This window comes from Globicephala melas, chromosome 7 (genome assembly GCF_963455315.2).
Source record: "Globicephala melas chromosome 7, mGloMel1.2, whole genome shotgun sequence".
Taxonomy (NCBI): Eukaryota; Metazoa; Chordata; class Mammalia; order Artiodactyla; family Delphinidae; genus Globicephala; species Globicephala melas.
The window spans coordinates 8,678,086-8,704,965 of record NC_083320.1 but is presented as its reverse complement, the minus strand read 5'-3'; the positions used below and the strand labels follow the sequence as shown (position 1 = coordinate 8,704,965).

General features: G+C 50.2%; 1 protein-coding gene and 1 pseudogene across 1 annotated transcript; one reads left to right on the top strand and one right to left on the bottom strand.

The window, feature by feature from the left end:
* The first annotated feature begins 2,740 nt into the window (after window positions 1-2,740).
* On the top strand, window positions 2,741-10,672 carry LOC115852328 (protein FAM136A pseudogene; annotated as a pseudogene).
* Window positions 10,673-11,599: 927 nt separating this feature from the next.
* Window positions 11,600-12,628, bottom strand: GPR55 (G protein-coupled receptor 55). Its single transcript, XM_030876645.2, has one exon. It carries the CDS (start codon window positions 12,623-12,625, stop codon window positions 11,600-11,602), a length of 1,026 nt encoding a protein of 341 aa, XP_030732505.1. The 5' UTR covers window positions 12,626-12,628.
* Window positions 12,629-26,880: the final 14,252 nt, after the last annotated feature.

Here is a 26,880-nt window from a genome sequence, read left to right as displayed (position 1 = left end):
CGTCACAGGTAGAGCTGTTATTTCCATTTAAAGCTGAGGCACTGGTGCACTGAACGACGTAACTTGGACGTGAGAGCACAGCGGTCAGCGTAGGAGCCAGGAGTCAGCCTTGACCTTTTAACCCAGCGCTGAGATTTCACCATTTTCAGTCAGGCTGCCTCCAAGGTCCCAGGGAGCTCGACCTGAGTGTAGCTCACCCTCGAGGGCTGAGGGCCGGGCCATAGCCAGCTCAGGCCAGGGGAGGGAGGTGGTCTCAGGGGGTCCAGTGTTCAGCCCACCTGGGGTGACCGTGGCCTGCTCTCATCTTATAGGCACCAGGCAACCTTCAGTCCCCCAGGGTCACCCCGGCTCCCTGCCCCTTGCGGGCCTGGATAAACCTGACCAGAACCCCAGTGTCACGGGCTGAGGGGGACAGGGCCCTCCCCAGGACAGCCACGCACTCCAGGGCTCACATCCTTCCTCATCTTTCTTTTCCGTGCTGCTTCAGGCCATCAGCCCCCACGACTTCCTTCCCTGGTTCCACAGCGTTTGCTCATGCCAGGCACTGCAAGATTTTCACCATTTACTGGAGATCGTCCAGGTCACACAGGCCCTCTGCCATCCTTCGCGTTCTTTCCTGCTTCCTAACACTCTCCCGTCTCCCTTCTTCCTTCCTTCTTTTCTGAGGCAATAGATCCTGGCCCCTTTCTCTCTTGGGACAGCTCCTCCCATTTTCACCTCCAAAGACTTTCCCCAATACTTTCTTTTCTGAAGGGGAACTTCGGTAAATAACATTTTCTCAATCTAACTAATTGCTAAACTGAGTCCTGTCTTAGTTCAGGCTGCTGTAACATAATACCATGGACTGGGCAGCTTAAACAACTAACAGACAGTTAGTTCTCACAGTTCTGGAGGCTGGAAGTCCGAGATCAGGGCGCCAGGATGGTTGGGGTCCAGTGAGAGCTGTCTTCCTTGTCCCAGACTGCTGACTTCTCACTGTGTCCTCACATGGTAGAAGGAGCAAGGGAGCTCTCTGGGGCACTAATAGGGGCACTAATACAGGCACTAATATGGGCACTAATCCCATTCATGAGGGCTCCACCCTCATGACCTTATCACATCCCAAAGGCCCCACCTCCTAATACCATCACATTGCGGGGAGAGGGTGGGATTTCAACATATGAACTGGGGGGGGGCACAAACATTCAGTCCATAACAGTCCCCAAGTGTCCCAACCGAGGGAGGAGGGAGCCCTGAGTAGGTGACATGTTTGAACTTGGTCCTTGGAATTGAACATCACTCATTCACATCATTGATACCATGGCTTTTTCAGCTGATCCTCTGTGCCGTCCAGCTACCAGGAGCCACGGAGGCATCAGCTGGGCACTGAGAAAGCCCACCCTGTAGCCCCAACCCCATCGGCCTGCCCACTCAGGATGGGGCTCTGCCCTGAACACACTCCGCACCCTCACAGAGTCCCAAAGGTACTTCAAGGCAAAGACCCCGGGTCTGGTTTCTCTAAAGACCCCGTACCTGTGTGCCTAGGTCTCCAGCTGCCTCCGCTCCCGGAGACTTTCTCTGTCTAGCTGTCCATTTTGCACTCCTTTCTGAGACAAGGCGACCCACTCTGCCCTCTGTTGTTTCCTACCCTGTCTCAGACCCGGCCACCTGCTTCCTGGGGCCAGCTACGCCTTCCCAGAGCGCAGCTGGGAGATCCAGCCAAGTGGCTTGAGCTGCCCACCAAACGTTGTGCCCGCCTGCCTCTCGGTGGACGTGAGCAGCCTGGGCGCCCCCTCCAGTGAGGACCTACTGCCCAGCTGCTCTCAGGCCCTCGGCGCGGGGGACCTCCTATCCAAGGTCACACATTCCCAGGCCCACATCTGAGACCGGGTCACGTGGGGTCTACAGGCCTGGAGTCCCGTTCCAACTTGGGATGACTCTGAACGGACCTCACAGCAGCAGGGGTCTCGCGGGCACTGGCTGAGCCACAGCTGGGCCTGCATCCCGGCTCAGCTTCTCCATCACTCCCACTGCTTCCGTCATCTCCCTTCACAGGCGTTGGTGCTGAGAACCCTCCTTAACAAACCGCCCACATGCTGAGATCCAACTCGGAGACAGCTTTTCAGGACACCCAACCAGCAGGGCAGGCATCCTGGCTCCAGCCTGGGGTGGAAGCCAGGCCTTCAAGAGGAGAGAGTGGGGTTGGGAGGAGGTGTGGGTGATGGGGGGTCCTTTGGGTACCACTGGAGCCCCACGGTCTTGACCACTCAGACCACAGGCCTCAGGATGCCCCACATGTGCCCACAGGTTAGGGCAGCTGGTGTTGGGGTGCTTCTGTAGAGTCGCTCGGGGGACCTGCCCACCACGATTCCTCCTCTTTTATCGTTTTACACATCAGACCACCATGTCCTGCCATTCAAGCTGCCATTGAGATGTTTTTTGAAGTTCAGAAACCACATGCCACACCCAAGGCCTGCAGCCGGTTTGGGTTCGGAAATGGCCCTGTTCTCCGAGCCCGTGCTCACTGGCCTCTCAGAGGGGCTCGGAGCCCACTGTTCTGTCCAACAGGAGTGGACCACAGTGGCTGCTCAGGAAATATGATGCCAGTTGAACTGAATTGAAGCTGAAAGTGGTTCCACCCGCAGATCACAGAGGGCACTCGTCCATCAGGACCACAAGGGCCAGGAAGAGCTGGTAAGAAGCCTCTTCTGGCGGGAATCCATGTGGGCGCCGGCGTGGCAGGGAGCAGCGTGGGGTCACTATGGTGGAGCTGCAGCAGCTCTGGGTGCAGGAGGCGGTGGACCCCTGGTGAAGAGTCTGGAGAGAGAGAACATCCGGAAGATTCAGGGCCTCAGGTTCCAGTGCAGCAGCGGCTGTTGTGAGGACAGCCAGGCGTCCGTGCAGCAAATGCACCAGTGCGTTGAGCACTGCCATGCACCTCTGGCTCAAGCCCAGGCCCTGGGGATCAGCGAATTGGAGAAGTTCCAGGACCGCCTGGCCCAGTGCACTATGCATGGCAACAACAAAGCCACAGATTCAATGGATGCGGGGAGTAAAGAGCTTCAGGTGAAGCGGAGCTGGAGAGTTGCGTCATCCAAGTGTGTGGATGACCGCGTGGACCTCACCCCAGCCATGACCAAGAAGATGAAGGAGTCTCTCGTCCACTGGGAAATAGATGTCTGCTATTGGGCTTCGGGGCTGAGGGCAGGAATCTATTTAAAAAGAGGAATGGGGGGCTTCCCTGGTGGCGCAGTGGTTGAGAATCTGCCTGCTAATGCAGGGGACACGGGTTCGAGCCCTGGTCTGGGAGGATCCCGTATGCCGCGGAGCAACTAGGCCCGTGAGCCACAACTACTGAGCCTGCGCGTCTGGAGCCTGTGCTCCGCAGCAAGAGAGGCTGCAATAGAGAGGCCCACGCACCGCGATGAAGAGTGGCCCCCGCTTGCCACAACTAGAGAAAGCCCTCGCACAGAAACGAAGACCTAACACAGCAAAAATAAATAAATAAATAAACAAACAAGAAAAAGAGGAATGGGGATTTGGGTCTTTAAGGAAAGTTGATGAATGAGGAAATTAAGGATGCCAGCAAGTTTCAGCAAGTTTCAGTCACTTGCCTCTGGACACTGGGTCCTCTGTGTTTCAATCCTAGAAAGTGAAATGGAAAAAACACTGGTGCTAAAATTTGGGTCAGAGATAGTACAGGAGAGTTTTTGTGAGCCTGAATTTCATGTGGCCAGGGCTTCTCCTGACGATAGGCAATCTCCCTCGTACCAAACCAGAGCCCTCCAAGTACCAGCTTCTCTTAGTACACAGATACCAACAGGCTGGCAGGTTCATCTGACACACCTACGATCTGGTGGGGTGTGAGAAGAGGTGTTTCTGTTTGTTGCCAACCTCCTGTTTGCCAGAAGGATCACCACTACACCTTCCACAAACTGTGATAAATCAAAATCCAGGAGGTCCCTAATTTAGGACGGGAAAGGGGGCTTCTGGGGTTCTGTTTTGCTTGGTTTTGTTTTCTATACAAGGGCATGAAGTTACTTAAGATGTTGAGTTGGGAGCGGTAGTTTGGACAAAAATTTTGAAAGAGGCCATTTCTGGCCATCAAGATGTGGATGTGCATTTCTTAAAATTCTCACACACGACATCTTTCAGCCTGGAGACCCTGCGAAAACGTAAGAAGCGATATCACACCGGTAGGGGAAGCAAACCTTCCCTCTCGCTGGGAGCCATGGTGGGCCCTGAGGCTGTCTGCAGCAGACTGACAAGACAATCTTGCAGTGACACTCACCCGTGAAGGCAAAGAGGATTTTGATTGTGCTACGTGCTAGTATTCAGGAATGAAGAGTGAAAGAGGAACTGTTGGCTGCTTAATTAAGAGAGTTATGAAGTACTGGCTTTGGAAAAATCTGGTTTTCAAAGAACAGAATAGAGTGAAAGTCTAAACCCAGTATTACTTACTCTGCCCCCTGAAATAACAGAGCTCTACTGAGACAGTCCCTTGGCAACACGAAGGTCAAGGGAAAGAAAGTCAGCAGCTCGGGGGCGAGCTGTGACTCCTTTAGTGCAAAAGAAGGACCGCCCTCTGTTACCAAATACAACTTTTGCCTGGGCTTTTGTGACATGCGTTCTTCTTGCTCCAGTACTAGCACCTTATAGTTCTGATAAGGACCTTGTTACTTGAAATGATAACATAGCCTGTCTGTTTGCCGTTTCAAGACTGTGATATATTTTCCTAGTGGTTTGGTTTTAAAAATAAACAGGATTTAATTTTTCTTCCCCCCTCCAAAAAAAAAAAAAAAAAAAAGTCTCTTCCATTCCCTCTGCCTGAAAAGGAAGCCAGGTTTTTTGTCCAGAGGTCAGGTAGAGAAATCCCTGCAGGATGTCGTGGGTGGGGAGTACAGAGGAGTGTGGCTGGGCTCAGTGAGGTTAGAGCACCAGCTCCCCGAGCCCAGGAAGGTGCAGGCTGTTATAGTTCCCCAGAAGAGCCAGGACAAGACTCCACCTCCCCATGGAGTGGCAGGATGGCCGAAGGGAGCCTCGGGCTTGAAGGGGAAAGACCAGTTAACACCAAGTTCTCTGGGGCCGCGGGGATGAGCTTCATGCCCAAGTGTTTGAAGGGACTGTTAAGTGGACACCACAGCTGTGACCAGTGTGAGCTGAGACTCAGAGGCTCCCGTAAATAGTGCAGCCACTGAGGGACCCCATCCCTACTTGTGCAGGTCCTGGGTGAGGGAGGGAGCCCCAGATGATGGAGCTGGAATATCCTACAGTAAAGCTTGATGAGTTCAGAGCAGGTGACATTCAATCTGAAGAAACAGAAGAAGCACAACACTCCTTTTGCTCCAGATCACAGAATAAATCCGCGTGCAATGGACTGCATGGTGCCCCTCCGCCCAAATTTATATGTTGAAACTCTAACCCACAATGTGACTGCTTTGGAAATAGGGCCTTTAGGAGGTGATTAAGGTAAAATGCGGCCATAAAAGTGAGACCCTGATCCGACAGGATTAGTGTCTTTATAAGAAGAGACACCAGAGCTCACGTGCACGTCCTCCTCCCTCCCTCCCTCCCCACCACGTGAGGACACAGTGAGAAGGTGGCTGAGAGCTCTCATGAGAAACCACACACTGCCGGACCTTGAATGTAGACTTCAAGAACTGTGAGAAAGAAATTTCTGTTGTTTAAGCCCCTCAGCCTGTGGTGTTTTGTTATGGCAGCCCTGCAGGTTATACACCATTCCCTCCCTAGGGATGGGTTTTGCAGCGTGCAAGAGTTTCCAGCTCCATTACATCCATTTTCATCCCTATTTTATCCAGGTGGCTTAAATGTACCAGCCTCTGAAGTCAAATTTTCTTAATACCCAAGAACCATCAGTTTGCTCCCGTCAGTGCAGATGTCCATTTTCTGCGAGGTTCCCCTCCGCAAGTACTTCTGGGTCTCCTGCCCCAGGACATGCTGATAAGTCCCCCAAACGCCTGCTGGGTTTCCATCTACATGTGCTCCACTCTGCTGCACATGCTGGATTCCCATCAGTGAGAGCTGAACCCTGGCTCCCACTTTAAGTCTGTGCTGAAGACTGGAAAACGGGAAGAAAAGCACAGCCAAGAGGCTTGTCTCTGCCATCGGAGGCGGCCCTTCCCAGAATCCAGGGGCAACAACACCTGGCACATCTCGGGGGGAGGTCTGCCCACCTGTCTGGTGCCAGTACTTTGGGAACTTCCCTGACCATCCCAGACCCTTGGCCATGAGGCCTCTCTGCCCTTCAGGGAAACCCCACCATCCACTCCAAGAGCTGTGGTTTGGCCCTGGACCTCACCCAGCGATTCCTGGGTCATTGGACGCCTCGTTCAGGCACCATCCATGAGGATCAGCTACGTGGATCCTCTGCATTGAGCCAGGGCAGGTCTGATGATTGCACACCTTTCCAAACCTCTCTGCAGCCTCCACTGGTCCTCACTCCTCCCTGAACGAGAAGCCACGCACACGTGTCTGTGCAGCGTCGCCCATGAGGTGCAGCCCTGAGCCCCCCTCAGAGAGGGGTCTCTGGCAGCGGAACACACTTCACAGAGATGTTTGTTACACAGACGCACCCTGAGGTGCCTTTTGCGTGACTGTAGGTGCCCCTCAGAGCCTGAGGTCTCAACAGCCTCCCTCGCAGGGTTACGCTTGCTTAAGCGAGGTCCCAGAACAAAGTCTGGCTGAGGCTTCCAGGTGAACTCAGGGCCCCTGCCCCCCGCAGCAGAAGTAACGTCAGGCTTTGAAGTGACAGGGCTTCAGAGACTTCAAAGCACCGAGGGCCACATTTAGCTCCCGATCTAGCGTCCTGTGGGCTCTCCTGCAGCGGCTTTGTGCAGAGGACACATCTCGCAGGCTTGTGGCAGGGGGTGGGGCCTGAACTGGGGCAGAGGGGCGTCTGTTTGTCCTTCCACCCCGAGCTCCCGAGTCCGCCTTGACCCGCCTGCCATACGCTCTCCCTCAAATGCCTACTCACAGCTCTGAGTCCTGGGCTCACTTGAGAAGCTGGCTTTGGGTGGAAAAAAGCCAGAGGCAGCTGCAGTGGTAGTTTCAGGGGTTGTTCTCACCCCACCAAATATCTCTGTGGCATTTTTCTGTGGGTCTTCGAATCCTCTCCCCCCTCGGCAGTGGGGTCTCACGGTGGCCCTGGAAGGTCACTGCGCACAGCACAGCCTACCCTCTAGGGTCAATGGAGGGTGGTCTGGTGTGGATATCACCACCATCCCCACGTGGTTCCTACGTAGGGGCGTCCCTGTCCCTTTCTCGTGACTGTTCTGCACACCAGACACTCCTCACGCCCACACGGTCGCTCTTCTCAATTTCTCTCCTCACTGATCTCTCACCAGAATCCTTTTTAACCTCTGTTAGTCTCTACAGGTGCCCACCAGGTGTCAGCCATTTCAAGCATCTGTGCAATCACTGTTTATTTGTGGTAACAAGGCTGTTATCTCACTACAAATGTCATTAGTATCTTGTAGCAGCTACGTAGCATCCATACAGTGACTCTTAGCTTCATAGGGTCCCCAGAGAGAGACTCAGTAGGAATATAGTGGCGAATGCAGTTGGTGGACCAGCATTCTCCATGCAAATGTTCCCTGGGGGCCAATATTCCAAGGGAGGGTCAGTCCTTGCCCCTGAGGGGATGTGGCCCAGATGTGGCTGGCTTCTGGGTCAGCAGAAGATGGCTGTTGAATCAGCCTTCTCAGGCTGCCATAACAACATACCACAGACCTGTTGGCTTTCACAAGAGTTCTGGTGGCTGGAAGTCCAAGGTCAAGGTTGCCAGCAGGGTTGATGTCTGCTGAGGGCTCTCTCTCTGCGTTGCAGAGGGCTATCTGCTCACTGTGTCCTCATGGAGCTCCCATTCAGTGCATGGGGCAGGAGGAAGCAAGCACTCTGGTGCCTCATCCTATGAGGGCACGAATCCCGTCATGAGGGCTCCACCCTCAGGACCTCATCTTAAGGAGATACTTAGGAAGATACTTAGGAAGGAACGTAAGTATCTTCCAAAGGTCCCATCCATAAATACCATCACATTGGGGGTTAGGGCTTCAACATATGTTTTTGGGGGGAGACACAGTTCAGTCCACAGCAGCCATCAAGGAGCAAGGATGCCCCCAGTCACCCCTTGGCACCCAGGCCACAATGGGGCTGTGCTCAGGACTGTGGGGGACTCAGGAGAACGGGGTGGCCCAGGCCAGCGCCTGGCTGTTCACACTCTCCAGGAGCTCTGGATAGGTTAGTAGGATTCACATGGGATGAGCCATGAAGGAAAACTCAGATATAACCTGGGAGAAACGGACTCTCTGTGGGTGGTCAGAGAAGGGAGGGGTCATCAGTGGAGGACTTCTGGAGAACTGGCTCTGTGTCTTCAGCCTGTTAGTGGTCAACAGGTCTCCTGAGCTGGGCCACACAATGTGTGCACAGGACTCAGGGCCTTTGGAGGCAGCTCCAGTGTCATGGTGGTGGTGGGACAAGATGGTGGGAGCAGGGTGGAGTGGACTCAGAGCTGGAGGGACCACAGCCTGTGGGGTCTGTGTGGCCCAGTTGCTGTCCCAGAGAACCAAGTACCCAAGTGGATGTGAGGGCTACATTTAGACCCTGCAGGGTCTGGCTCCTGGCCACCTGGGACAGGCCCCAGCTGTGCTCCTGGGACAGGCCAGAGGGTGGATCTCTGTGCTCCCAGACTCCATGTCCAGGTGGCTTCTTCGACATGGTCCCTTCATAGTTCCTTTGACCAAGATTATTGGGTCACCTGACAAGGGCCATCAGCAACCAGCTCTTCTCTGAGGTCAATAAGGGTAGCCCAAGACAAGGTTACTCAGCATCATTGAATCTATTTATTTGGCAAATCTGATTATTCAAATTAGTTTTCCAGTTAATTGTCCTAGGTTTACACATGTATATATACCCTGTGTATCTCAGATTTTCCAGATTAGGAGTACAAATAAGGCCAGACAATGTCCCTAAGCCTCCACGGGTTTTAGTAGTGAAAATTTCAGCCTCTTCCACAACTAAGTTCAGCCGTCCCTAACCCACTGACTGCCACTCGCTGCAGGATGGGCCCTGGACGCATCAGCACAGTAACCTTAACCCTGACCCTCTGCCCCTTCTGTGCCTGCTGGGCCTGACGACTTAGCCCAGAGTGTGGACCCTCCTATAGAGCAGCCTAGCCTGCAGCTCTGGGCCTGTGCCCACTCCCACAGACCCTGATGTTTCCTCTGTGACATGCAATCCAGGATGGGTCCTCATGGGGAGAGAGAAGAGGCCCATCTCCTCCCCCTAGCGTGTTGGGATCAGTCAGCGGTTCCCAAGGCTCACCTCCACAGTTGTCACATCAACCCCAGTGTGCCACATCCTTCCAAGGACCTACACCTAATAGTTACGCAGCTTGTGGGTCTATACTCCCCTCCGGCCCTCTGTCACCTGGCTCGGCAGAGTCATGCTGCCCACAAGACAAGGCTGCATGTTTGCAGACATCACTGGGGATGATGGGTCATCAGGGCCCCACCATCCCTTTCCTCTTTAGAAGCCTGTCTGGCCCTAAGCACACTGGTAGATACAACTGCAGCATGAACCGCGCCACTCAGCTCCACTGGGCAGGCTCTCAGCTCCCAGTGCAAAGAGAGAAATTGGAGGTGGGCGGTTCCTAACTCCACCCACCCACGGGCTCTGACCCCATCCAGCCCAGTGTCCTGCTGGATACATGTCTGGCTTTCTGAGACTAGCACGAGTGTGCCTCGGCCCAGGATGGCCACGGGACTGTGCAGCCTGTAGGCAGGCGGAGGAGTGTCCAGGGCTTGGAGCAGCTGGGCGGGACTCATCTCTGGGTCTGCGGAGCTCCTGCCCCTGGCTGCCGGTTCATGGAGGCCCAGTCTGATGGGCGGGAGCCTCTGGTCCTGACCGTGATCACTGCTCTGCACCCATTTCTACCCTTTCTTCCTCACCGTTCCCTCCAGCCCCACAGAGTGCCACCTGACCACTGACCGCAGGGGAGGGGGGAGAAGGTGGGGCTTCTGCCCTTCTATGGCTCTCAGTCAAATTGAGGATGCTCAGACAGGAAGCCGCTCTGCCCTCCATCCTTCCTGCTGGTCTCACACCCCAACCCCCAACCCCTCACAGAGCCCCAGCGCTTCAAGCCTGAGACTGTTACCCAACCTCACCTCCTCCTTCCTCAGGGTTTTATCTAAATCGCCCTCTTTCCCCCCCCACAGCCACCCCTCCCTTCCGTCCACCGCTTAGCGGTGGACGCCTCTTCTCCTGAGGTACAGGCGGTTGCTTCTCTTCCTAAAGTAACCCCCCGACCCCATTCACATTGTCTCATTTGTTACTTCTCATTCCACTCACTCCGTCTTGCAAACCACCCCACAATTTATCCTGATCACCATTTCACTCTCCGGAGGCTGAGTCAGCGGCAGGCTTTCAGCTGCCACCACTGCACCTTCTCTAGAGCATGAGAGGAGCCCAGTCCAAACTATGATTCAATCGTTTACAGTTTCCAACGAGGAACTGCCAAGAGCCCTGTGTCGTCAAGATGGTTCCTCTATTCCTGGCTGCCTCATCTTCTCCCTCCCAGCCACCGGATGGGGACATCTCTGTGGACGGTGCCACCGTGGCCAGCTGCCCAGCCAGGACTCAGGTGGGCAAGACAAGCACCTTGTTCTCCTCTGGCTGAACTTCTCATCATTCTCAAGGAAACTAAACCTAATCAACAACGTCGTAGCCTGTTCAAGAGAGCAAGCTGGTCATGTCCAGGAATTTCCCACTCCCAGGCTTGTCTCTACTGCCTCTCCTCCCCCTGGGCCAGAGCTCAAACTCCACGCAGTGGACGCCCCCATGGCAATGCGGGAGGGGTTGCCCAATTCCGGCCCTTGGCCTCTCTCCTACCTTTCCCAGGTATACCCTGCCCCCTTGTGGCTCTCAGGTGTCACCAGTGCCTTTCCACTCTGTCCCCACTATTTTCACAAAGTGTCCACAGCATCACAAAGCCTGGTCCACACCAGCCTGCCTCAGTCCGTCTGCAGCTTTGTCCTGGGCACAGGAAGGTGTGACTGGCCTTCCAGGCCTTTCCAAGGCCCATAGAAAACTCGGGGCTCTCTGCACATACTTGCTCTCCCCAGTCACACATTTTGCTGGCATCTCTGTGAGGTCATGGGCCAACAGAGCTCCAGAAGAGACCAGAAAGTACAGCTGCTCCACGCCGGGATCCCCAAACCAAAAAGGAGCTTGGTCCATCCCTCCCACTCCATCTCTCCTCCATGCCAACCCTCTTGATTCTCTCTCCTAACTCCTCTCTCTCTTCCTTTCCAGAATCTTCTAGTCTAACAGAAGGATAGAGGAGAGCTGGGAAACAGCCTTATTCAGATGGTCTCATTCTCTTTCTCAATTCTTCCAACCTCATGCTTTTTAGGCTTAGAAATCAAGAGTTCACCTGGGTCTTAGGTTCTTCAGAGCTCCCCAGACACTGAGTGGTTTATATCAAGTTGTCTGGGTGCTGGGGAAAGGGTTTGGGGTCACAGTGAGCAAAGGTGTCATTCAAGTGAGCATCAGAGGGACGGCACACCAGTAAATGTGCCATGTGTCAGCCCCCCATATCAGAGCCCTAGGAAGAGGTATCTGCTATGGAATTCAGACTGAGATTTCCTTCCTCCAAGCTCAGCTTTCTTCCCTTAGCCATGGTGGTCATGGTATTCTGGAGGACCAGCTGGACCCTGGAAGGCTGGTGGGCCATCAGGTCCATGCGGAATTCTTTGATGACAAAGTAGTAGCAGAAAACATCCAGGCAGCAGTTGATATTGGAGAAACACATGGACAATTGCAGGAACAAGATGATGTTCTGCTTGGCTCTGCACTCCACGATAAAGCCATTCCTCACCAGGAACTGCAAGAGGAAACTCAGGTGGACTGGGAGAAAGGAGACCACAAAGACAGCCAGACTGGCCGCGATGGTCCAGATACAGGCCTTCTGCTGGACCCAGTCCTGGGTGTGGTCCCGACGGGCGACCAGAATGCAAATGCTCCTGGAGGAGCAGAAACCCATGATGCTCATGGGAAGAAGGAAGCCGAAGACCTCAAGAGGGAAGAAGACCTTGGCACTCCAGGTGCCGTCAGACATGTTGTGGAAGCACGTGTAGTTTTCCACTTTCCCATGGAAGCTATAGATAGGGGTGCTCCCCACCCACACCAGGACCCAGATGGTGAAGCAGATCCCAAAGGTCTTCCTGGGGGACCGGAGGTGGCTGACCAGGAGCGGGTACCGGATGGCCAAGAATCTGTCCAGGCTGATGTAGCAGATCGTGAAGATGCTCCCATACATGCTGATGAAGTAGAGGCACTCCACTAGGGTACAGAGGGGAAGAAGGGGAGCCTTCACGTGAGACAGGGCCATCTTGAATGGGAGAGAGAACACCAGCAGCAGGTCGAAGACCGCCAGGTTGATCATGTAGATGGAGGTGGCAGCGTAGCAGGGCCACCTCTTCTTCAGGAAGGAGCTGAAGCCTCGGATGGCGAGCAGATTGAGGAGCAGACCGAGGAGGAAGGTAGGGGTGTGGACAGCCAGCTGCACGGTTTTCATCAGCACCTCCACGTCATGGAAGGAGCAGTTCTCACTCTGGTTTAGCTGGCTCATGTTCCTTCCTACAACGTCAACGGTAGATGAGATGAAGTTCCTCTTACCCTCTAGAACTGATGGATTCTCACGACTTGGTCAAGAATCATAAACATGACCCCTTTCTCACACAGCAATCTATGCTCTTTGAATAACGATCAGAAAACACAGGAAGAAAAATTACCTCGAAATCTGTGGCCCAGATAGAACCACCGTTACTTTACGTATATGTGTGTATATATATATGTATGGGTATATATATATATATAAAGTATATATATAATTCCAGACTCTTTCTGTACACACACACACATGTGTGTGCCTTTATCTTTAATAAAAACAGAATTGTGCACAAGCAACTGTCCCTTTTTTTCCAATCAGAAGTCTTTCTGTTGAAAGTAGTAACAACAACATAAGCCCTGACCCTGGTTTCATGGACCTTTGATGAACTGGTTTCATCAAAGAGTGAATTTCGCAGAACTGGAAACATGAAAACTAGGGCAGGGCTGACTTGAGCTGCAGATCGTACAGCTTCAAATGCTGTTTTCAGGACCCAGCTCCGCTTTCTGTGTTGCCCCTCTGCTCCACCCCACCCCCACCCCGAACGTTGGACAGAGCTCACCCCACCCCCGCATGTAGGGCTGGTGGCAATCGGTGCATCACATTCCCCTGGACACTGTCATTGGTCCATTTATAGGTCCAGGGATGAACAATAGACCCAGAGGCGATGAAAAGCAATGAAACTCTTGCTTGGGTTTCTAGGAAGGGGGTTGGGGCTTTTTCTTTGGGATTTGGAGTTGGGAGGATAAAGTCTGAAGCTGTTAAAGCCTCTTGTTCTCCGAGGAGAAAACCAGACAGAAATTGGAGAAACATGGAAGAAAGAACATTCCCAGAGGGAATGAAGTAAGGGCTTGAGGTCTCCTCAAGGCAAAGAAAGGCCTTTGGACAGGTAGAAAATTAGAGCCGGCCTCAGGGACAAGACGATCAAGGCTGCAGCTGTGGCTGCAGATGGAAGCTGGAAGCCAGCAGAGACAGGGAAGTCACAAGCCCTTGGGAAGGAAGGAGCTGAGTACTTTTAAGACCCTATAGAGAATGCCACTCCAAAACCCCCTCTAACTGCTAGCAAAAAACAAAACAAAAAAGCACATTTATCTCTCGTCCATTGAGCACTATATATAGTAAATATGTAATATACATTATTTGATTTGGTGGCTTTCCAAAAATTCTACATTTTCCTATGTGCTAACTTTTCTTATAGGTTTATGTCATGAGACATCTAGGAAAATGTATTTGCTCGTATCCAAAGCTCCAGACTCCTGTGGCCTGTGAGAACGGCACCTCCTGAAGGTGTGCAGCATACGCCCCAGGTGCACCTGCCCCGACACTAGGATGCCTGGAATAAATTAACTGCAAGCTGGCAGGCTGCCCCCTCCCAAAAAAATATGCCGAACTATCCAAACAAGAGTATCTCAAAAAATAGCTAGAATAGTTTGGAACCGACAAGATAAATTTCAAAAATGGTGAGAAGGGGCTTCCCTGGTAGCGCAGTGGTTGAGAGTCCGCCTGCCGATGCAGGGGACGTGGGTTCGTGCCCCTGCGGAGCGGCTGGTCCCGTGAGCCATGGCCGCTGAGCCTGCGCGTCCGGAGCCTGTGCTCCGCAACGGGAGAGGCCACGACAGTGAGAGGCCCACGTACCGCATAAAAAAAAAAAAAAGAAAAGTGGTGAGAACAGGCAAGAACCCAATCCGATCCAACTGAAAGGTGTTGCAGCACCAAAGAGGAAGACTCATTTGGCTCAGAGAAGTCACCTTCAACATCAGAAACAGCAGAAAACCAAGAACCGCAAAGATAAGAACAAATACAAGCTTGTGCTTAAAGAGATTCGACAAGACTGCAAAAAAAGGAACTTGGGCATCTGTTTTTGGCTGGGTCATGCTCAGGCAGACTCCATGGGTGAACCCAGTGCACATCGCTGATGATTCAAAGATTAGAACTGAAGTGGCCAAGAAAAAAATCAGTGATGCTCAGAGATAAACCCAAACTCAAGCCCACAACACGGCTGAATTGAACAAACCGATGCAAAACAGAGGAAAATGGCCTGACGGAAAGCATCCATTCTAGGACGCTGGGGTTTGTCTGAATTGATTGTACCAGGTGTTTGTGTGGAAAAGAGACAAAACTCCACTATCAGTGTCCTTCAGCAGGACGATCCTAAAGGCCACATTTGAATTGCTGAATTACTTCATTTTTTAAAAATATTTATTTATTTATTTACTTGGCTGTGCCGGGTCTTAGTTGCGGCGGGCTCTTAGTTGTGGCATGTGGGATCTAGTTCCCTGACCAGGGATCGAACCCAGGCCCCCTGCAATGGGAGTGAGGAGTCTTAACCACTGGACCACCAGGAAAGTCCCCTGAATGATTTCAAATGGGAGCTTTTCAAACGGTAATTTTTGAAGCTAGAAAAGCGCTCTGTGGACTAACAAAAAGAAATTAGGTTGAAAAAAATACTTCCAGCTAATGGTAGAGTGCGCAGAAACTCCAAAAATAAATCCTCTGAATTCCCTCTGAAAGTTCAAGGAAACCATCTTTTAAACAATTTTTTTATAAAAAGATCAGGAACTTCACTGGAATAAGATAAAAAGGCTTCAGGCTGCAGCAAGAGATAAAATACTCATTTTTTTCTCAAAGATGGGCTGCCAGTAAAAACCAATCTACTTGGTAGTAGGAGCCAGCAACCTCCCCACCCTTGATCCGTTGCCTGGGGCTGTCAATAGCTCCTGTTCCGGTCGACTCAGGGACCCACTGCAATCAACTGATCGCACTGTAAGGTGGGTGGGTGGGAGGCTGCGAAGCAGATGCTTAGACAATATTAGACACTTGACAGATTTACTAGGGGAAAGGCCTGTGAAGGATAAAGGGAAAGGGATAGGAGTGGACAGGGAGAGCCCTCAGACCACAGTGCAGCTCTGAGAATGATGGGCCAGGTCGACGGAGGGTCCCTAAGCACAAGTTGCCCCTTGGAGAAGTTCCATGTGTAGCAGGAATCTCCCAGGACCAGTGCTTCCATGGAGCCCAGGCGTTAGCTAGAGCATGGCCCCAGCTGGGCTGTCAGTCACCAGGGCCCTGTTCCCAGCTTCATACTAGGAAGGAAATAGAATGAATGGGGAAAGGTCATGGGTCAAGCAAATCAGGTCTGCGAATAGACGTGAAGGGCCTGAGAGGACCTTTGTTAACCACCAGCAGCTGGTGCCTGAGAGGTGGGGCTGCACCGAAATGAACAACAGAGAAGATGAGAACTTGGGTTAGAGGAGCCACGTTTCACGCAAAATTTTTGGAAAGAAAACCACTCCCAGATGTCCCACTTATACCTTTAAATGTCATTAATACAGAACCTTACAAACATCTGTGAACAAACCAACCCAGTCTCCTGGAAACCTCTCTGAAAAAATAATTAATACCAGAAAAGTTTTGAGGGAGAAAATTTGAGCAACACGAATTCCATGCCCAATTGGGTGGCTGTTCAGGTGTGAAGATCATAGACAGCCACACTCAGGTATGTGTGGTTTCCAGGAGAAAACTGCCTCCAGGAGGCAAAACTTCAGATCTCCAAGAGATACTAACCATAAAGGATGCAAACATCTAGGTGGGAAAGCTTGGAGCTGAGCATTAAAAGCAGGAGACTGGAAAGAGAATGGAGCTATGATGAATATAGTTAAATATTTAAAAGAAAAAACAGTAAAAGAGATCATCCATGTCTTTAAAAACAGACAAGCTGTAATACCTCAGATAAATTAACAAAGAAGGAAGATGTTCTTGGGTTGAAGGAGGCAGGGGTGGTGGAGAGTACTGGAACACAGGCAGAGCAAACGCTCCATAAAAGGAAATTAAAAGTCATTGTTCCGGGGCTTCCCTGGTGGCGCAGTGGTTAGGAATCCGCCTGCCAATGCAGGGGACGCGGGTTCGAGCCCTGGGCCGGGAAGATCCCACATGCTGCAGAGCAACTAAGCCCGTGCACCACAACTACAGAGCTTGCGCTCTGGAGCCCGCGAGCCACAGCTACTGAGCCTGCATGCCACAACTACTAAACCCGCGAGCGTAGAGCCCAGGCTTTGCAACGAGAGAAGCCGCCACAATGAGAGGCTCGTGCACCGCAGCAAGGGATAACCCCTGCTCGCCACAATAAGAGAAAGCCTGCGTGCAGCAACAAAGGCCCAAAGCAGCCAAAAATAAATAAATAAATTTATTTTAAAAAAATGAAGAATACACTTTATAAAAGAAAGTCATTGTTCTGTTTTTTTAAACGTGAATTTTACAGAAAGCGTACGATTTTTTTTTTTTTTTTGCGGTACGCGGGCCTCTCACTGTTGTGGCCTCTCCCGTTGCGGAGCACAGGCTCGGGATGCGCAGGCTCAGCGGCCATGGCTCACGGGCCCAGCCGCTCCGCGGCACGTGGGATCTTCCTAGACCGGGGCACGAACCCGTGTCCCCTGCATCGGCAGGCGGACTCTCAACCACTGCACCACCAGGGAAGCCCTGTACGATTTTTTTAAACCTTCAAGTAACCACTGACTATTACAAACAGGATGCTTATCCTCAAAATCACTAAAAAAGGTAAAAGGAAACAAAGAAATCAGACAAAATAGCAAAGAAGTAAATAGGATGGGAAAAAGTACCTAAGCATAGAAATCACAGCAATAAATATGAAAATTTCAAAATATTTAAATTAACCAACATTTTCAGTTCAATTACAAAATAAAATTCGACTCTTTGTTGCTTATAAAGGACACACTTACGTAATGACAGAGAAATATTCAAAGTAAAAAGACCCACGATGAGATAGAGGACAAATATAAACAAAAGGAAAGTCAGAGTGGCAACATCCATACCTAGCACTGTAGAACTAACAGTTAAGCTACATATCAGGATTAAAAAGTTTATTTTATGTTAATGAAAGAAAGATCTTAAAGGCAAATATAGGAATCTTGTGCACTGAAGGTTGTTGTATAAAAGTACGTAAAGTACGATTGTTAAAATTCAAGAGCCATTGGCAAAGGTATGGTAGTGTCAGATTTTAATACACTATAGATTTGAACAGATCGAGTTGGCAAAGTATAAATTAGAATATATAATTATATAAATAGTATAATGAATATAATTTAATTAATAGCTCTTAGATTTGATTTTAAATAAATAGGCAATCCACATTTTTCTCAGGTATCCAATCACAGTTGTCAAGATGAATTACCTGCCTAGCAAAAACAAAACCTTCCATTAAAAGAAAAGCAGAAATTGGGGACTTCCCTGGTAGTCCAGTGGTTAAGACTTCACTTTCCAATGCAGAGGGTGCAGGTTCAATCCCTGGTCGGGGAGCTAAGATCCCACATGCCCAGCGGCCAAAAAACCAAAACATAAAACCGAAGCAGTATTGTAATATAAATAAGAAGGCAATGTAAGCTTAGATAGAGAAGAGAGAAAAAATGAGAAGAAATGACCTTACTACTTGTGTGCTAATCCATTTGAAAACCTTGAAGTAGTTGAAAATTTAGGGGCAAAACATAATTTACTACAATTAATACGAGTTAACACAAGTAGTATTGATTAGATCAACAACCATGAATGAAACTGAGAATGTTATCACAGAATAAACAGTTTCTAACATAATTTTGTTTGGCTCTAGCATATTTTAAATTTCAAGGTCGAGATGATTCTCATACTCTGTAAACAATTTCAGAACATAAGATAATAATAATGAATTTCTGTTATGAAACTAATTTACCCAAATACCAAAACTTGACAAATGTAGCACAAAAGAGAAAAACAATTGCTCAAATGCATGTATGAATATAGATGCAAACATCTGAGTTACAATATTACCAAATAGAACTCAGTATATTAAAATTATAAATCATCGTTTTACCAAGTCAGATTTACCATAGAAATGTAAGGCCTTTTCAATGTCAGGAAATTTGTTGATACTGTGCGTTACGTCATCACGGCAAAAACGAAAAGCCATCTCATTGTATGATAGTTTTTCCACAAAAGTCATTTAAATGAAGGAATAGGATACTTCTTACAACACCTGATAAAGAGTAACCTGTTCACTTTAATAGCCAACTTTACATTTAATGGTTAAAAAAAAAAAAGAGGCATTCTTGTTGAAATTGGACACTTGTCAACACCCAGAAGTTCCAAATAATGTGCTAGACAATTAACAGAACCCAGAAGAAGAAATGAGGTATTCCCCTGAATCAAGAATGCAAATGGAAATCTTAGTCAGTAAATGATGTTGAGACTATCAGTGAACAATTCGGGGGTAAAAACAACTTTTAGATCCTCATCTCACACCAAGTAGCAAAAGAAATTCCAAATTCATTAATAAATTAAATTTCAAAAAAATCAAACCATAGAAAAACTAGATGAAAAATTAGTGGTCAATTTATAAAAGCCAGTGGAGGGAAAGAAAAGCTCTTTGTCAACTTAGAATGGCTGAAAAGCAAAAGAATCAGAAAACAGACAGGACAGGTTTGACTGCACAAAATTAGGAAATTTATTTTTGTTAAAAAAGTTTAACAGGGCTTCCCTGGTGGCGCAGTGGTTGAGAATCTGCCTGCCAATGCAGGGCACGCGGGTTCGAGCCCTGGTCTGGGAGGATCCCACGTGCCGCGCAGCAACTAGACCCGTGAGCCACAACTACTGAGCCTGCGCGTCTGGAGCTTGCGCTCCGCAACAAGAGAGGCCGCGACAGTGAGAAGCCCGCGCACCGCGATGAAGAGTGGCCCCCGTTCGCCACAACTAGAGAAAGCCCACGCACAGAAACGAAGACTCAACACAGCCAAAAATAAATTAATTAATTAAAAAAAAAAGTTTAATATCAGATAATATACTGGAGGAAAGGAAGTACAACAAATAGGTTAAATGATGTTCTTTCTCTATGAAGAATATTACAAAATGTGTAATATCAAGACCCACAATAGATAAACAGGCAAAGGACACAAATAATTCCCATAAGATTTACTAAGAAATAAAATTTTTGCTTATATAATCAAAGAAGCTGTCAAGGGTTCCGTGAAACAGTCACCAATATACTGGTGAGTATACACAAAAGTACCCAACCTTGGGACGTTGATAACTTATATTACAAGCCCTAGAAATCTTATTAGTCTTTCATTCAGAGATTCTAAACATTTACCTTAAGTAAATTATGCAAAAGAAGGAAAAAATGTGTACAGAAATATGTTCACTTTAATATTTTTTTCTGATAGCAAAAAATACACGCATGCATTTAACTGTCAACAAGAGCTTAATTTCACTATGGTAAATCTACTCAATGGAAAATTTTTGTCTGCCTGTGTTATGTTTATACTGACTACATTAAACAAGAAACCCACAAACTACAGAATTATACATTCAGAATGATTTCAAATATGATTTAAAAAACCCACGCAGAGGGAATAAAACCTAGAAAAAGTTTCCAAATGCCAAACGTTGGTTGCATTCTAACAGTTAGATGGGGGGTGATTTTTAAATCTTTTATCTTTATCTCACTCTTTCGTGTGTGTGTGTATTTTTCTAATGATAATATGAAAACAATTGAAAAATTGTTTAATGCATTAAATGCTGGGGAAAAAAGAAGAAAAATAAGAACAGCTTTTGACTTTCCCTTAAAAGAAGCAACATCTGGGTGTGTGCTTGAGGCAAGGTGGGAGCGGAAGGGAGGTTTACACAGAATTTAAAGGAATGCATTGAACTAACAGATGCTCAGTTGATGAGGCATAAATCTTGCCAGGTCAAAGATTTCAACATGGAGTGTCAGAGGGACTTGGGAACAAAGCCTGAAGTGACAGAGAATTGGACAAGTGAGGAAGCTGGTGCCGCCTAAGCGACCGGAGAACAGCCACAAGAGCCCGATACCCGATAAAAAGCAAAGTTTCCTCAGTCCGCAGGTCAGCCATCACATCATGAAAATTGTGCATAAGGAGGAAAGAAGAATATGAAAGAGGCTCAAAATGCCAGATGAACATTGAGCGCCAGAGAGTGGGTGAAGGGGAGGGAAGACGTTTAAACACAAAGTTCAGAGAGCTATTCGTAGAAACAAATGTAGACATTAAAATTTAACTATTTTCTAACGTGGGTATTTAGGTTAAATTGCCTTGTCTATTTTAAAGGGACAAAGGAAGAGAAAATTCACAGTAGACACTGAAAGTGAAAAAAAACTGCAATGTCTCAATATAGAAAGCAGACGGGCAACCCCATGGAGGTTTAGACAAATGTAACAATTATAATAAAAATTATAATACTCCCTAACAATTATATTAGCTATGATACTTCTTATCAAAGGGGGAAGCCGATAAAATATTAAAACTCAATCATCTTGTGCCAACAAGAAACATACAAAAAAACACAAAGGCATAGATAGAGTAAAATGATAAGATAATCTGCCGACCGCCAGGCACACAGAACGCTAGGAAAGAAGGAAAGACGACAAAGTAATTTTTTTTAGTAAAAAGAACTGAGAGAGTAACACAGAAACCCCACAAGGTAAATGTTATAATAAACAATTAATATGTAAAATTTATGTTCCAATGAGCATAGCCAAGAAATCCATGATGGGAACAAGCAGAAATGCAAAACAAAGTAGAAATAGAAATAGAATTGTACGTAGAGACCTTAATGCTCCCCTCTTAGAATATCACAGATCAAGTAGGCAGAGCTGTTTAGAGCCCAGTAAATAAGGCAGAACTAGCAGATTAGTGAGAACTACGTCATAAATCAACGGAATACACGCTCTTGGGGAGAGGACAAGTGTCTTTCAACAAACTCATCCCATTCCTGGGCCCAGCCAAGGACTCCAAGGCAATGGCAATTCCACTCTTCTGTTCTCAGATCCATTTGCTGCAGCAAATAAGACACCACAGCATTTGCTGCAACACCGTGATAGTAACAATATAGAATAAGCATTTTTATGCATTCTCTTAAGCAGTCTCTTAAGTAATGTGTCCAAGATAAAATCAGAAGTACATTACTGAAATATTGGAAAGGAACAAATATTTATATATAAAACACAGATGCAGTCACCGCTGAAAGGAAAATAATTCCTAAATAGTCTCGTAAACAGGAAGACAGTGAGAAACGAGGTGAACCCCGGCTACACTCGGAAAATCTAGAAGAGGAGCATGGCGGACCTGTGACAAGTGGCCCTTGCGCTGCTCTGATCACCCAGGCACCAGAGGCTGTATGTCTGCAGGGGCTACATGCGGAGGGACTGGGAATGTAAAGGAAGGACTAGGGTTGTTCATAATCTATAAAAGAATAGACATATCAGCGTCTCCAAGGCTCAAGACAAGCTCCACTGTGTGACTCCACAGGGCCACAAAAGAAACGGTTTCCAGGTGCTGTAAAAAGCAGATCTATCTTGCTACCAGAAGTCGGAAAGCAGACCAAACGGCCATGTAATGAGCTCTCTGTCCCCAGAGGTATGCAAGCAAAGGCAGAATATCTGTTTATTCAGAATGTTGTCAAGAAAATTCATGTATATGACAGGTTTTCTTTTTAAACCCTGAAATAGAATATTCTGTCAATAGATCGTTTTCTAATGTTTAGTGAAAAGGAGAGAAAACATCTCGTACAGGATAAAGGACTGGGCTGGGAGTCCAGAGGCCCCTGTTCTGCTCCTGGCTCTCTCTGGCTGTGGGGCCTCTGTCTGGGTTCTCTCATCCAAACAGCACTGCCCAACCCTGGGGTCCTGGAGCCCGTGGCCTCACCAAGGGGCTCTCTTACTGCCAACTCGGCCCCATTCTGGGCTGTGATTCCTGCAGCTGTCAGGGCCCAGTCTGCCCACATCTTCAAGGACCCAGCATCCCACTTGGGGCAGCCCTGATCCCGTGTGTGTACAGCGGGGGCATCTAAACGCAGCTGTGGCTCAGACCAAGCCAGACTTCCTTCCTGGAAAGTCCTGGATTTTCCAGAAAACACCAGCAACGGGAAAAATGCAACCTTAGGTGGTTTGCAGGCTAAGAAGATGCTTCTCTCTCTTTTTTTTTTTTTTTTTTTTTTTTTGCGGTATGCGGGCCTCTCACTCTTGTGGCCTCTCCCTTTGCAGAGCACAGGCTCCGGACACGCAGGCTCAGCGGCCATGGCTCACGGGCCCAGCCGCTCTGCGGCATGTGGGATCTTCCCGGACTGGGGCACGAACCCACATCGCCTGCATCGGCAGGCATACTCCCAACCACTGCGCCACCAGGGAAGCCCAGAAGATGCTTCTCTTGTGCTGCCGAATCCCTCATCCTCAGGGAGCACTCTGGTGGGAGCCAACTCAGAGATGGGAGTCCCAGCCTGGGGCTGAGCAGAGCTGGTACAGCCTGAGGGACGTCGTTTGAAGAGGAACATTCCGCAGGACCAAGTTCCTTGCCTGAAATCCCAGTCTCCTCTGGGGGCGCAGTGGTGAATGCCACAGTTAGAATATAAATGTTTACTTGGATGCAGTTATCTGTTACTAGTACTGCAGTGTGAGCTGGGCTTCTGGGGCACGATTAAGAAAGAACAGGACACGGGGGCATGGGGCACATAGACAGAATCTCCGGGAGTCCAGAATTTTGTTGTAGCTGTACCCTGAGCTTGGTGGGGGTGAAGTGAGGCTGGGGGAGTGCAGGGGCCAGCTCAGGGACTTGAGATATGGCCCCTCTGTGCTAAGTGCTCTAAGGAGAGAACTTGGTACATTCCTGGGATGCTGTTATAATTATGCCCACTTTACAGATGAAGACAGTGGGGCTCACAGAAGTTAAAGAGTCTACCCAAGATCAAACAGGTAGTGAGGGGCCTCCCTGGAACTCACATTCTGTGTCTCTCCATCTTTCCTTCACCCCATCCCCACCGGCATCATCAGCAAGAGGACCCGGTATATCCAGGAACTCCCAGCACCCCCTTCCTCACTCCTTTCAGTGCCTGGCACCGCCCAGCAGAGTCTGATACACTCAGACTTACCTCCCCTCCTAAAAACCCCATCCCTTCCTCCAGTCCACTTCCCTGATCCACCGTATCATCTGATATGATGTCCCTGCTGTGGCCGGGTGGGGCTGTTAACAGCATCTGCGTGCCATTGGGGTGAGTGTCCTGTCATCCTCAAGCAACTCCGGGAAGGTGATATAACAGTCCGTCAAAAAGGACTTATTAGGGCTTCCCTGGTGGCGCAGTGGTTGAGAGTCCGCCTGCCGATGCAGGGGACGCGGGTTCGTGCCCCGGTCTGGGAGGATCCCACATGCCGCGGAGCGGCTCGGCCCCGTGAGCCACGGCCGCTGAGCCTGCGCGTCAGGAGCCTGTGCTCCGCATCGGGAGAGGCCCGCGTACCGCAAAAAAAAAAAAAAAAAAAGGACTTATTAAATGAAAGAGGGACTGAATTAACGACCTGGTCTGGGGCAGCTCCAGGGTGACAGGCGTTCCCCGTGGAGCTGAGACAGCCAGCCAGACCTGAGAGCACCAAGCCTTCCACGGAGCCCTGAGCTGCACTGTGCACATCTCTGCCCCAGCTCCACCGCCCCGAGAGCGCAAAGCCCAGCCCAGGCCAGTCCTGCAGACATTTCCTGACTTCCCACTCTCCACCTCCACTCTTAAGAAAGATCTGGACTCCTCAGGGTTCTCCATGCTGCTGTATCTTCCCTCCCAGCCTCTTCGAGGGTTCGAGGATAATCTAGTTATAAGACATAACGGTATCTAAAGCTTGCTGGGTGCTAACTGGGGTGGGGAAGGGGAACAAGCACTTCCATCACTTACTGCTCTCCAGAGCCCCATAAGGAAGAAACTATTAATGCTCCCATACCCCAGAGAGGTACACTGAGGCCAGGGAAGTTACACAGCTGGCGAGTGGCTGGCCTGGACTCCCAAGCATGGCTCTAGCCTGCCACGAGCGCCCCACTCAGGGGCTGCAGGGTGATTCCTGGAGTTTGTAATCTTGGGCTCTTTGTGCTTTCCTGGCCAGATTCCAGGGCAGCAGGCAGCCAGGGCAGTGCAGGGTGGTGGCACGCAAGCCGAGCTCCCAAGGGGAAGACTCCTGCGCTGCCTACAGCGAGGTTTCCCCACTCAGGCAAGATGCTGCCACCCTGAGTCAAATCAGGAGGAAGCTGAGGGTTCATAGAAAATGTCACCTGCAGTCAGGGACAAACCAGCCCTCTGCTGCCACTGCCGCTGTCACGGAGGCTGCCAGGGGCTGCCACTACCCCTGCCGTCTGGGGAAGGCCCGCCGAATCGCGGCAGGTGTGGACAGAGCCCAGGACCTGAAGGCCCGGTTGACCTCAGGAAAGTCGCCCGCAGTCCCAGAGAGCAAGGTCAGTGTGTGGTTCTGTGTGTCGGGTTCTCTGAGCGGCCCAGGGGCTATTACCTGTAGGGGGTCCAGTGCAGCCGATGGAGTTGTGAGATGTCATTTCTCCTCCCAGCTTGGTCACCAGCCTGCTCTGGCGAGAGTCACTTCCCTCTGGGGCTCAGCTTCCTCGTCTGTGAAATGCGGGGGTGGGACCAGATGCTCTTCAAGCGGCTCCGCAGCAGCCGTGTCTGGCCAAGGGGCTTCTTCTCCTGGGTCAGGAGAGGGGCTCCGTGGGATTCCCTCCTCTCTAAGTGCAGCTAGAATGCGGCCTGGGGTGGCGGACACGTTGCCAGGAAGAGGCTCTAGTTTCTTGTGCCCTCTCAGAGGGTCTGCACACTCACTCAGCTTCCCAAAAAAAAATGCCAAGAGGCACTGCCTGAGCCGAGGTGTGAGAAGCCTCTGGAAGAGGAGGAACCATCTCACGCAGCAGACATTCTGAGCTTGGCATCACACAGGGACAGCCAGCATCTGAAAAGGGCTGTCACGGCTTCCAGCGCTTCTGGGGTTTAGGATTCAGAACTACTGCCCACAGAAAAGAAGGTGGTGCTGGACACCTTCATATTTCAGGACTTGTGGGCTGGGAAGGTCCAGCCTAGGAGACCTCAGCCCCTGCCTGCGTGTCCTCAGGGTCGGTCAGCAGGGCGTGCCCGCCATGTTGCTCCTTGGCCCTAGCTTCTCTGCGCCTGGCCTCCACAGGGATTTGGGTCAGCCTTGGGCTGCACCACTCCCAAGGGCCCTGTGAGCAGAGATTTCCCCGGGGTGGCCCAGCTCCAGGGCAGGAAGAACCAAGACTCACCCATGGGCCCCAGGTGGCTCTCAGCAAGAACCCGTGCAGATTCCAGACATTCAGAAAAGTGTGGGCTGAAAGGCAGCCTGGCAGATTCCGCTCCCTGCCCAGGAGGGACTAGGAGAGCCCACGAAAGACTGAGGCATGGGCCGTTTCTACAGGCCTGGCAGGCCGGGGCTTTCAGGCATCTACAGGAATAGAAACTCTCCAAAGTGGGTCGGGGGAATTTATCCCAGCAAACTTTGTCTCTGGGCAAGTCATCTGGCCCTCCAGAGCACGGGTTCCTCGTCATTCGGTGAAGAGCTTGACAGAACCCTTTAAGTTCTCACCATCTCCGATCCAATCACACTCATGCTTGTGCTATGGGTAGAACCAAGTTCACTCACTGCCCTGGGCCACGGAACCCAAGCCGGCCTGGGCTCGAGGCGGGGCAGTGGGCAGTCCTTCCCCAAGCGAGGCCACCCCAGGCCCCTGGCCCAATCTAAGCCGAGGTGAGGCGGCCAGGCCAGGGCACCCTGGGTGAAGCTGCAGGAGGCCAGGAGCCCATGGGGAAAGCAGCAGGGAGGTGATGGGCAGGTGTCCAGGGCCTGCGGCGTGGGAGCTCCGGGAAGGGGTCAGCCTCGAGGGGCCCGCAGAGAAGGACTCACAGCTCAGGCCCTCCTCAAAGGGAGCCTTACCCACCTCCCGTTCTGGCTATCTTTTTTTGTTGTTGTTAATGGATATTTCTGTGTTTTACTACTGTTGCTTTTTATTTTAAATTTGGTACGCAAACACGTGATCCAAATACACACGTAAACATACAGTAAAACGTCTGTGCCCAGCACCCACCTACCCTCAGGGTGCCGCTGACTGCAGCTTCTATCAGTTTCTATACAAGCATGTACACATATGTGGGTCCTTATTTTCTCCCTTTTAATGCAAACACAAGTCATCTTCCACCTCCCTTTCTTGAAGACATTTGCTAACGACCCTCAACAAGGGAGTGGGCCCCTGGCAGGGGAACGTGGTTCAGGGAGGCTCAGAGCGCGCTGGCTCGTTAGGGGCAGACCAGGGACTTGCCCAGGGCCAACCCATGGCTCCGGCTTCTCCATCCAGCTCCATCCAGAGCTGCCCACCGCTGTGGGGGTGGGAGGCGGG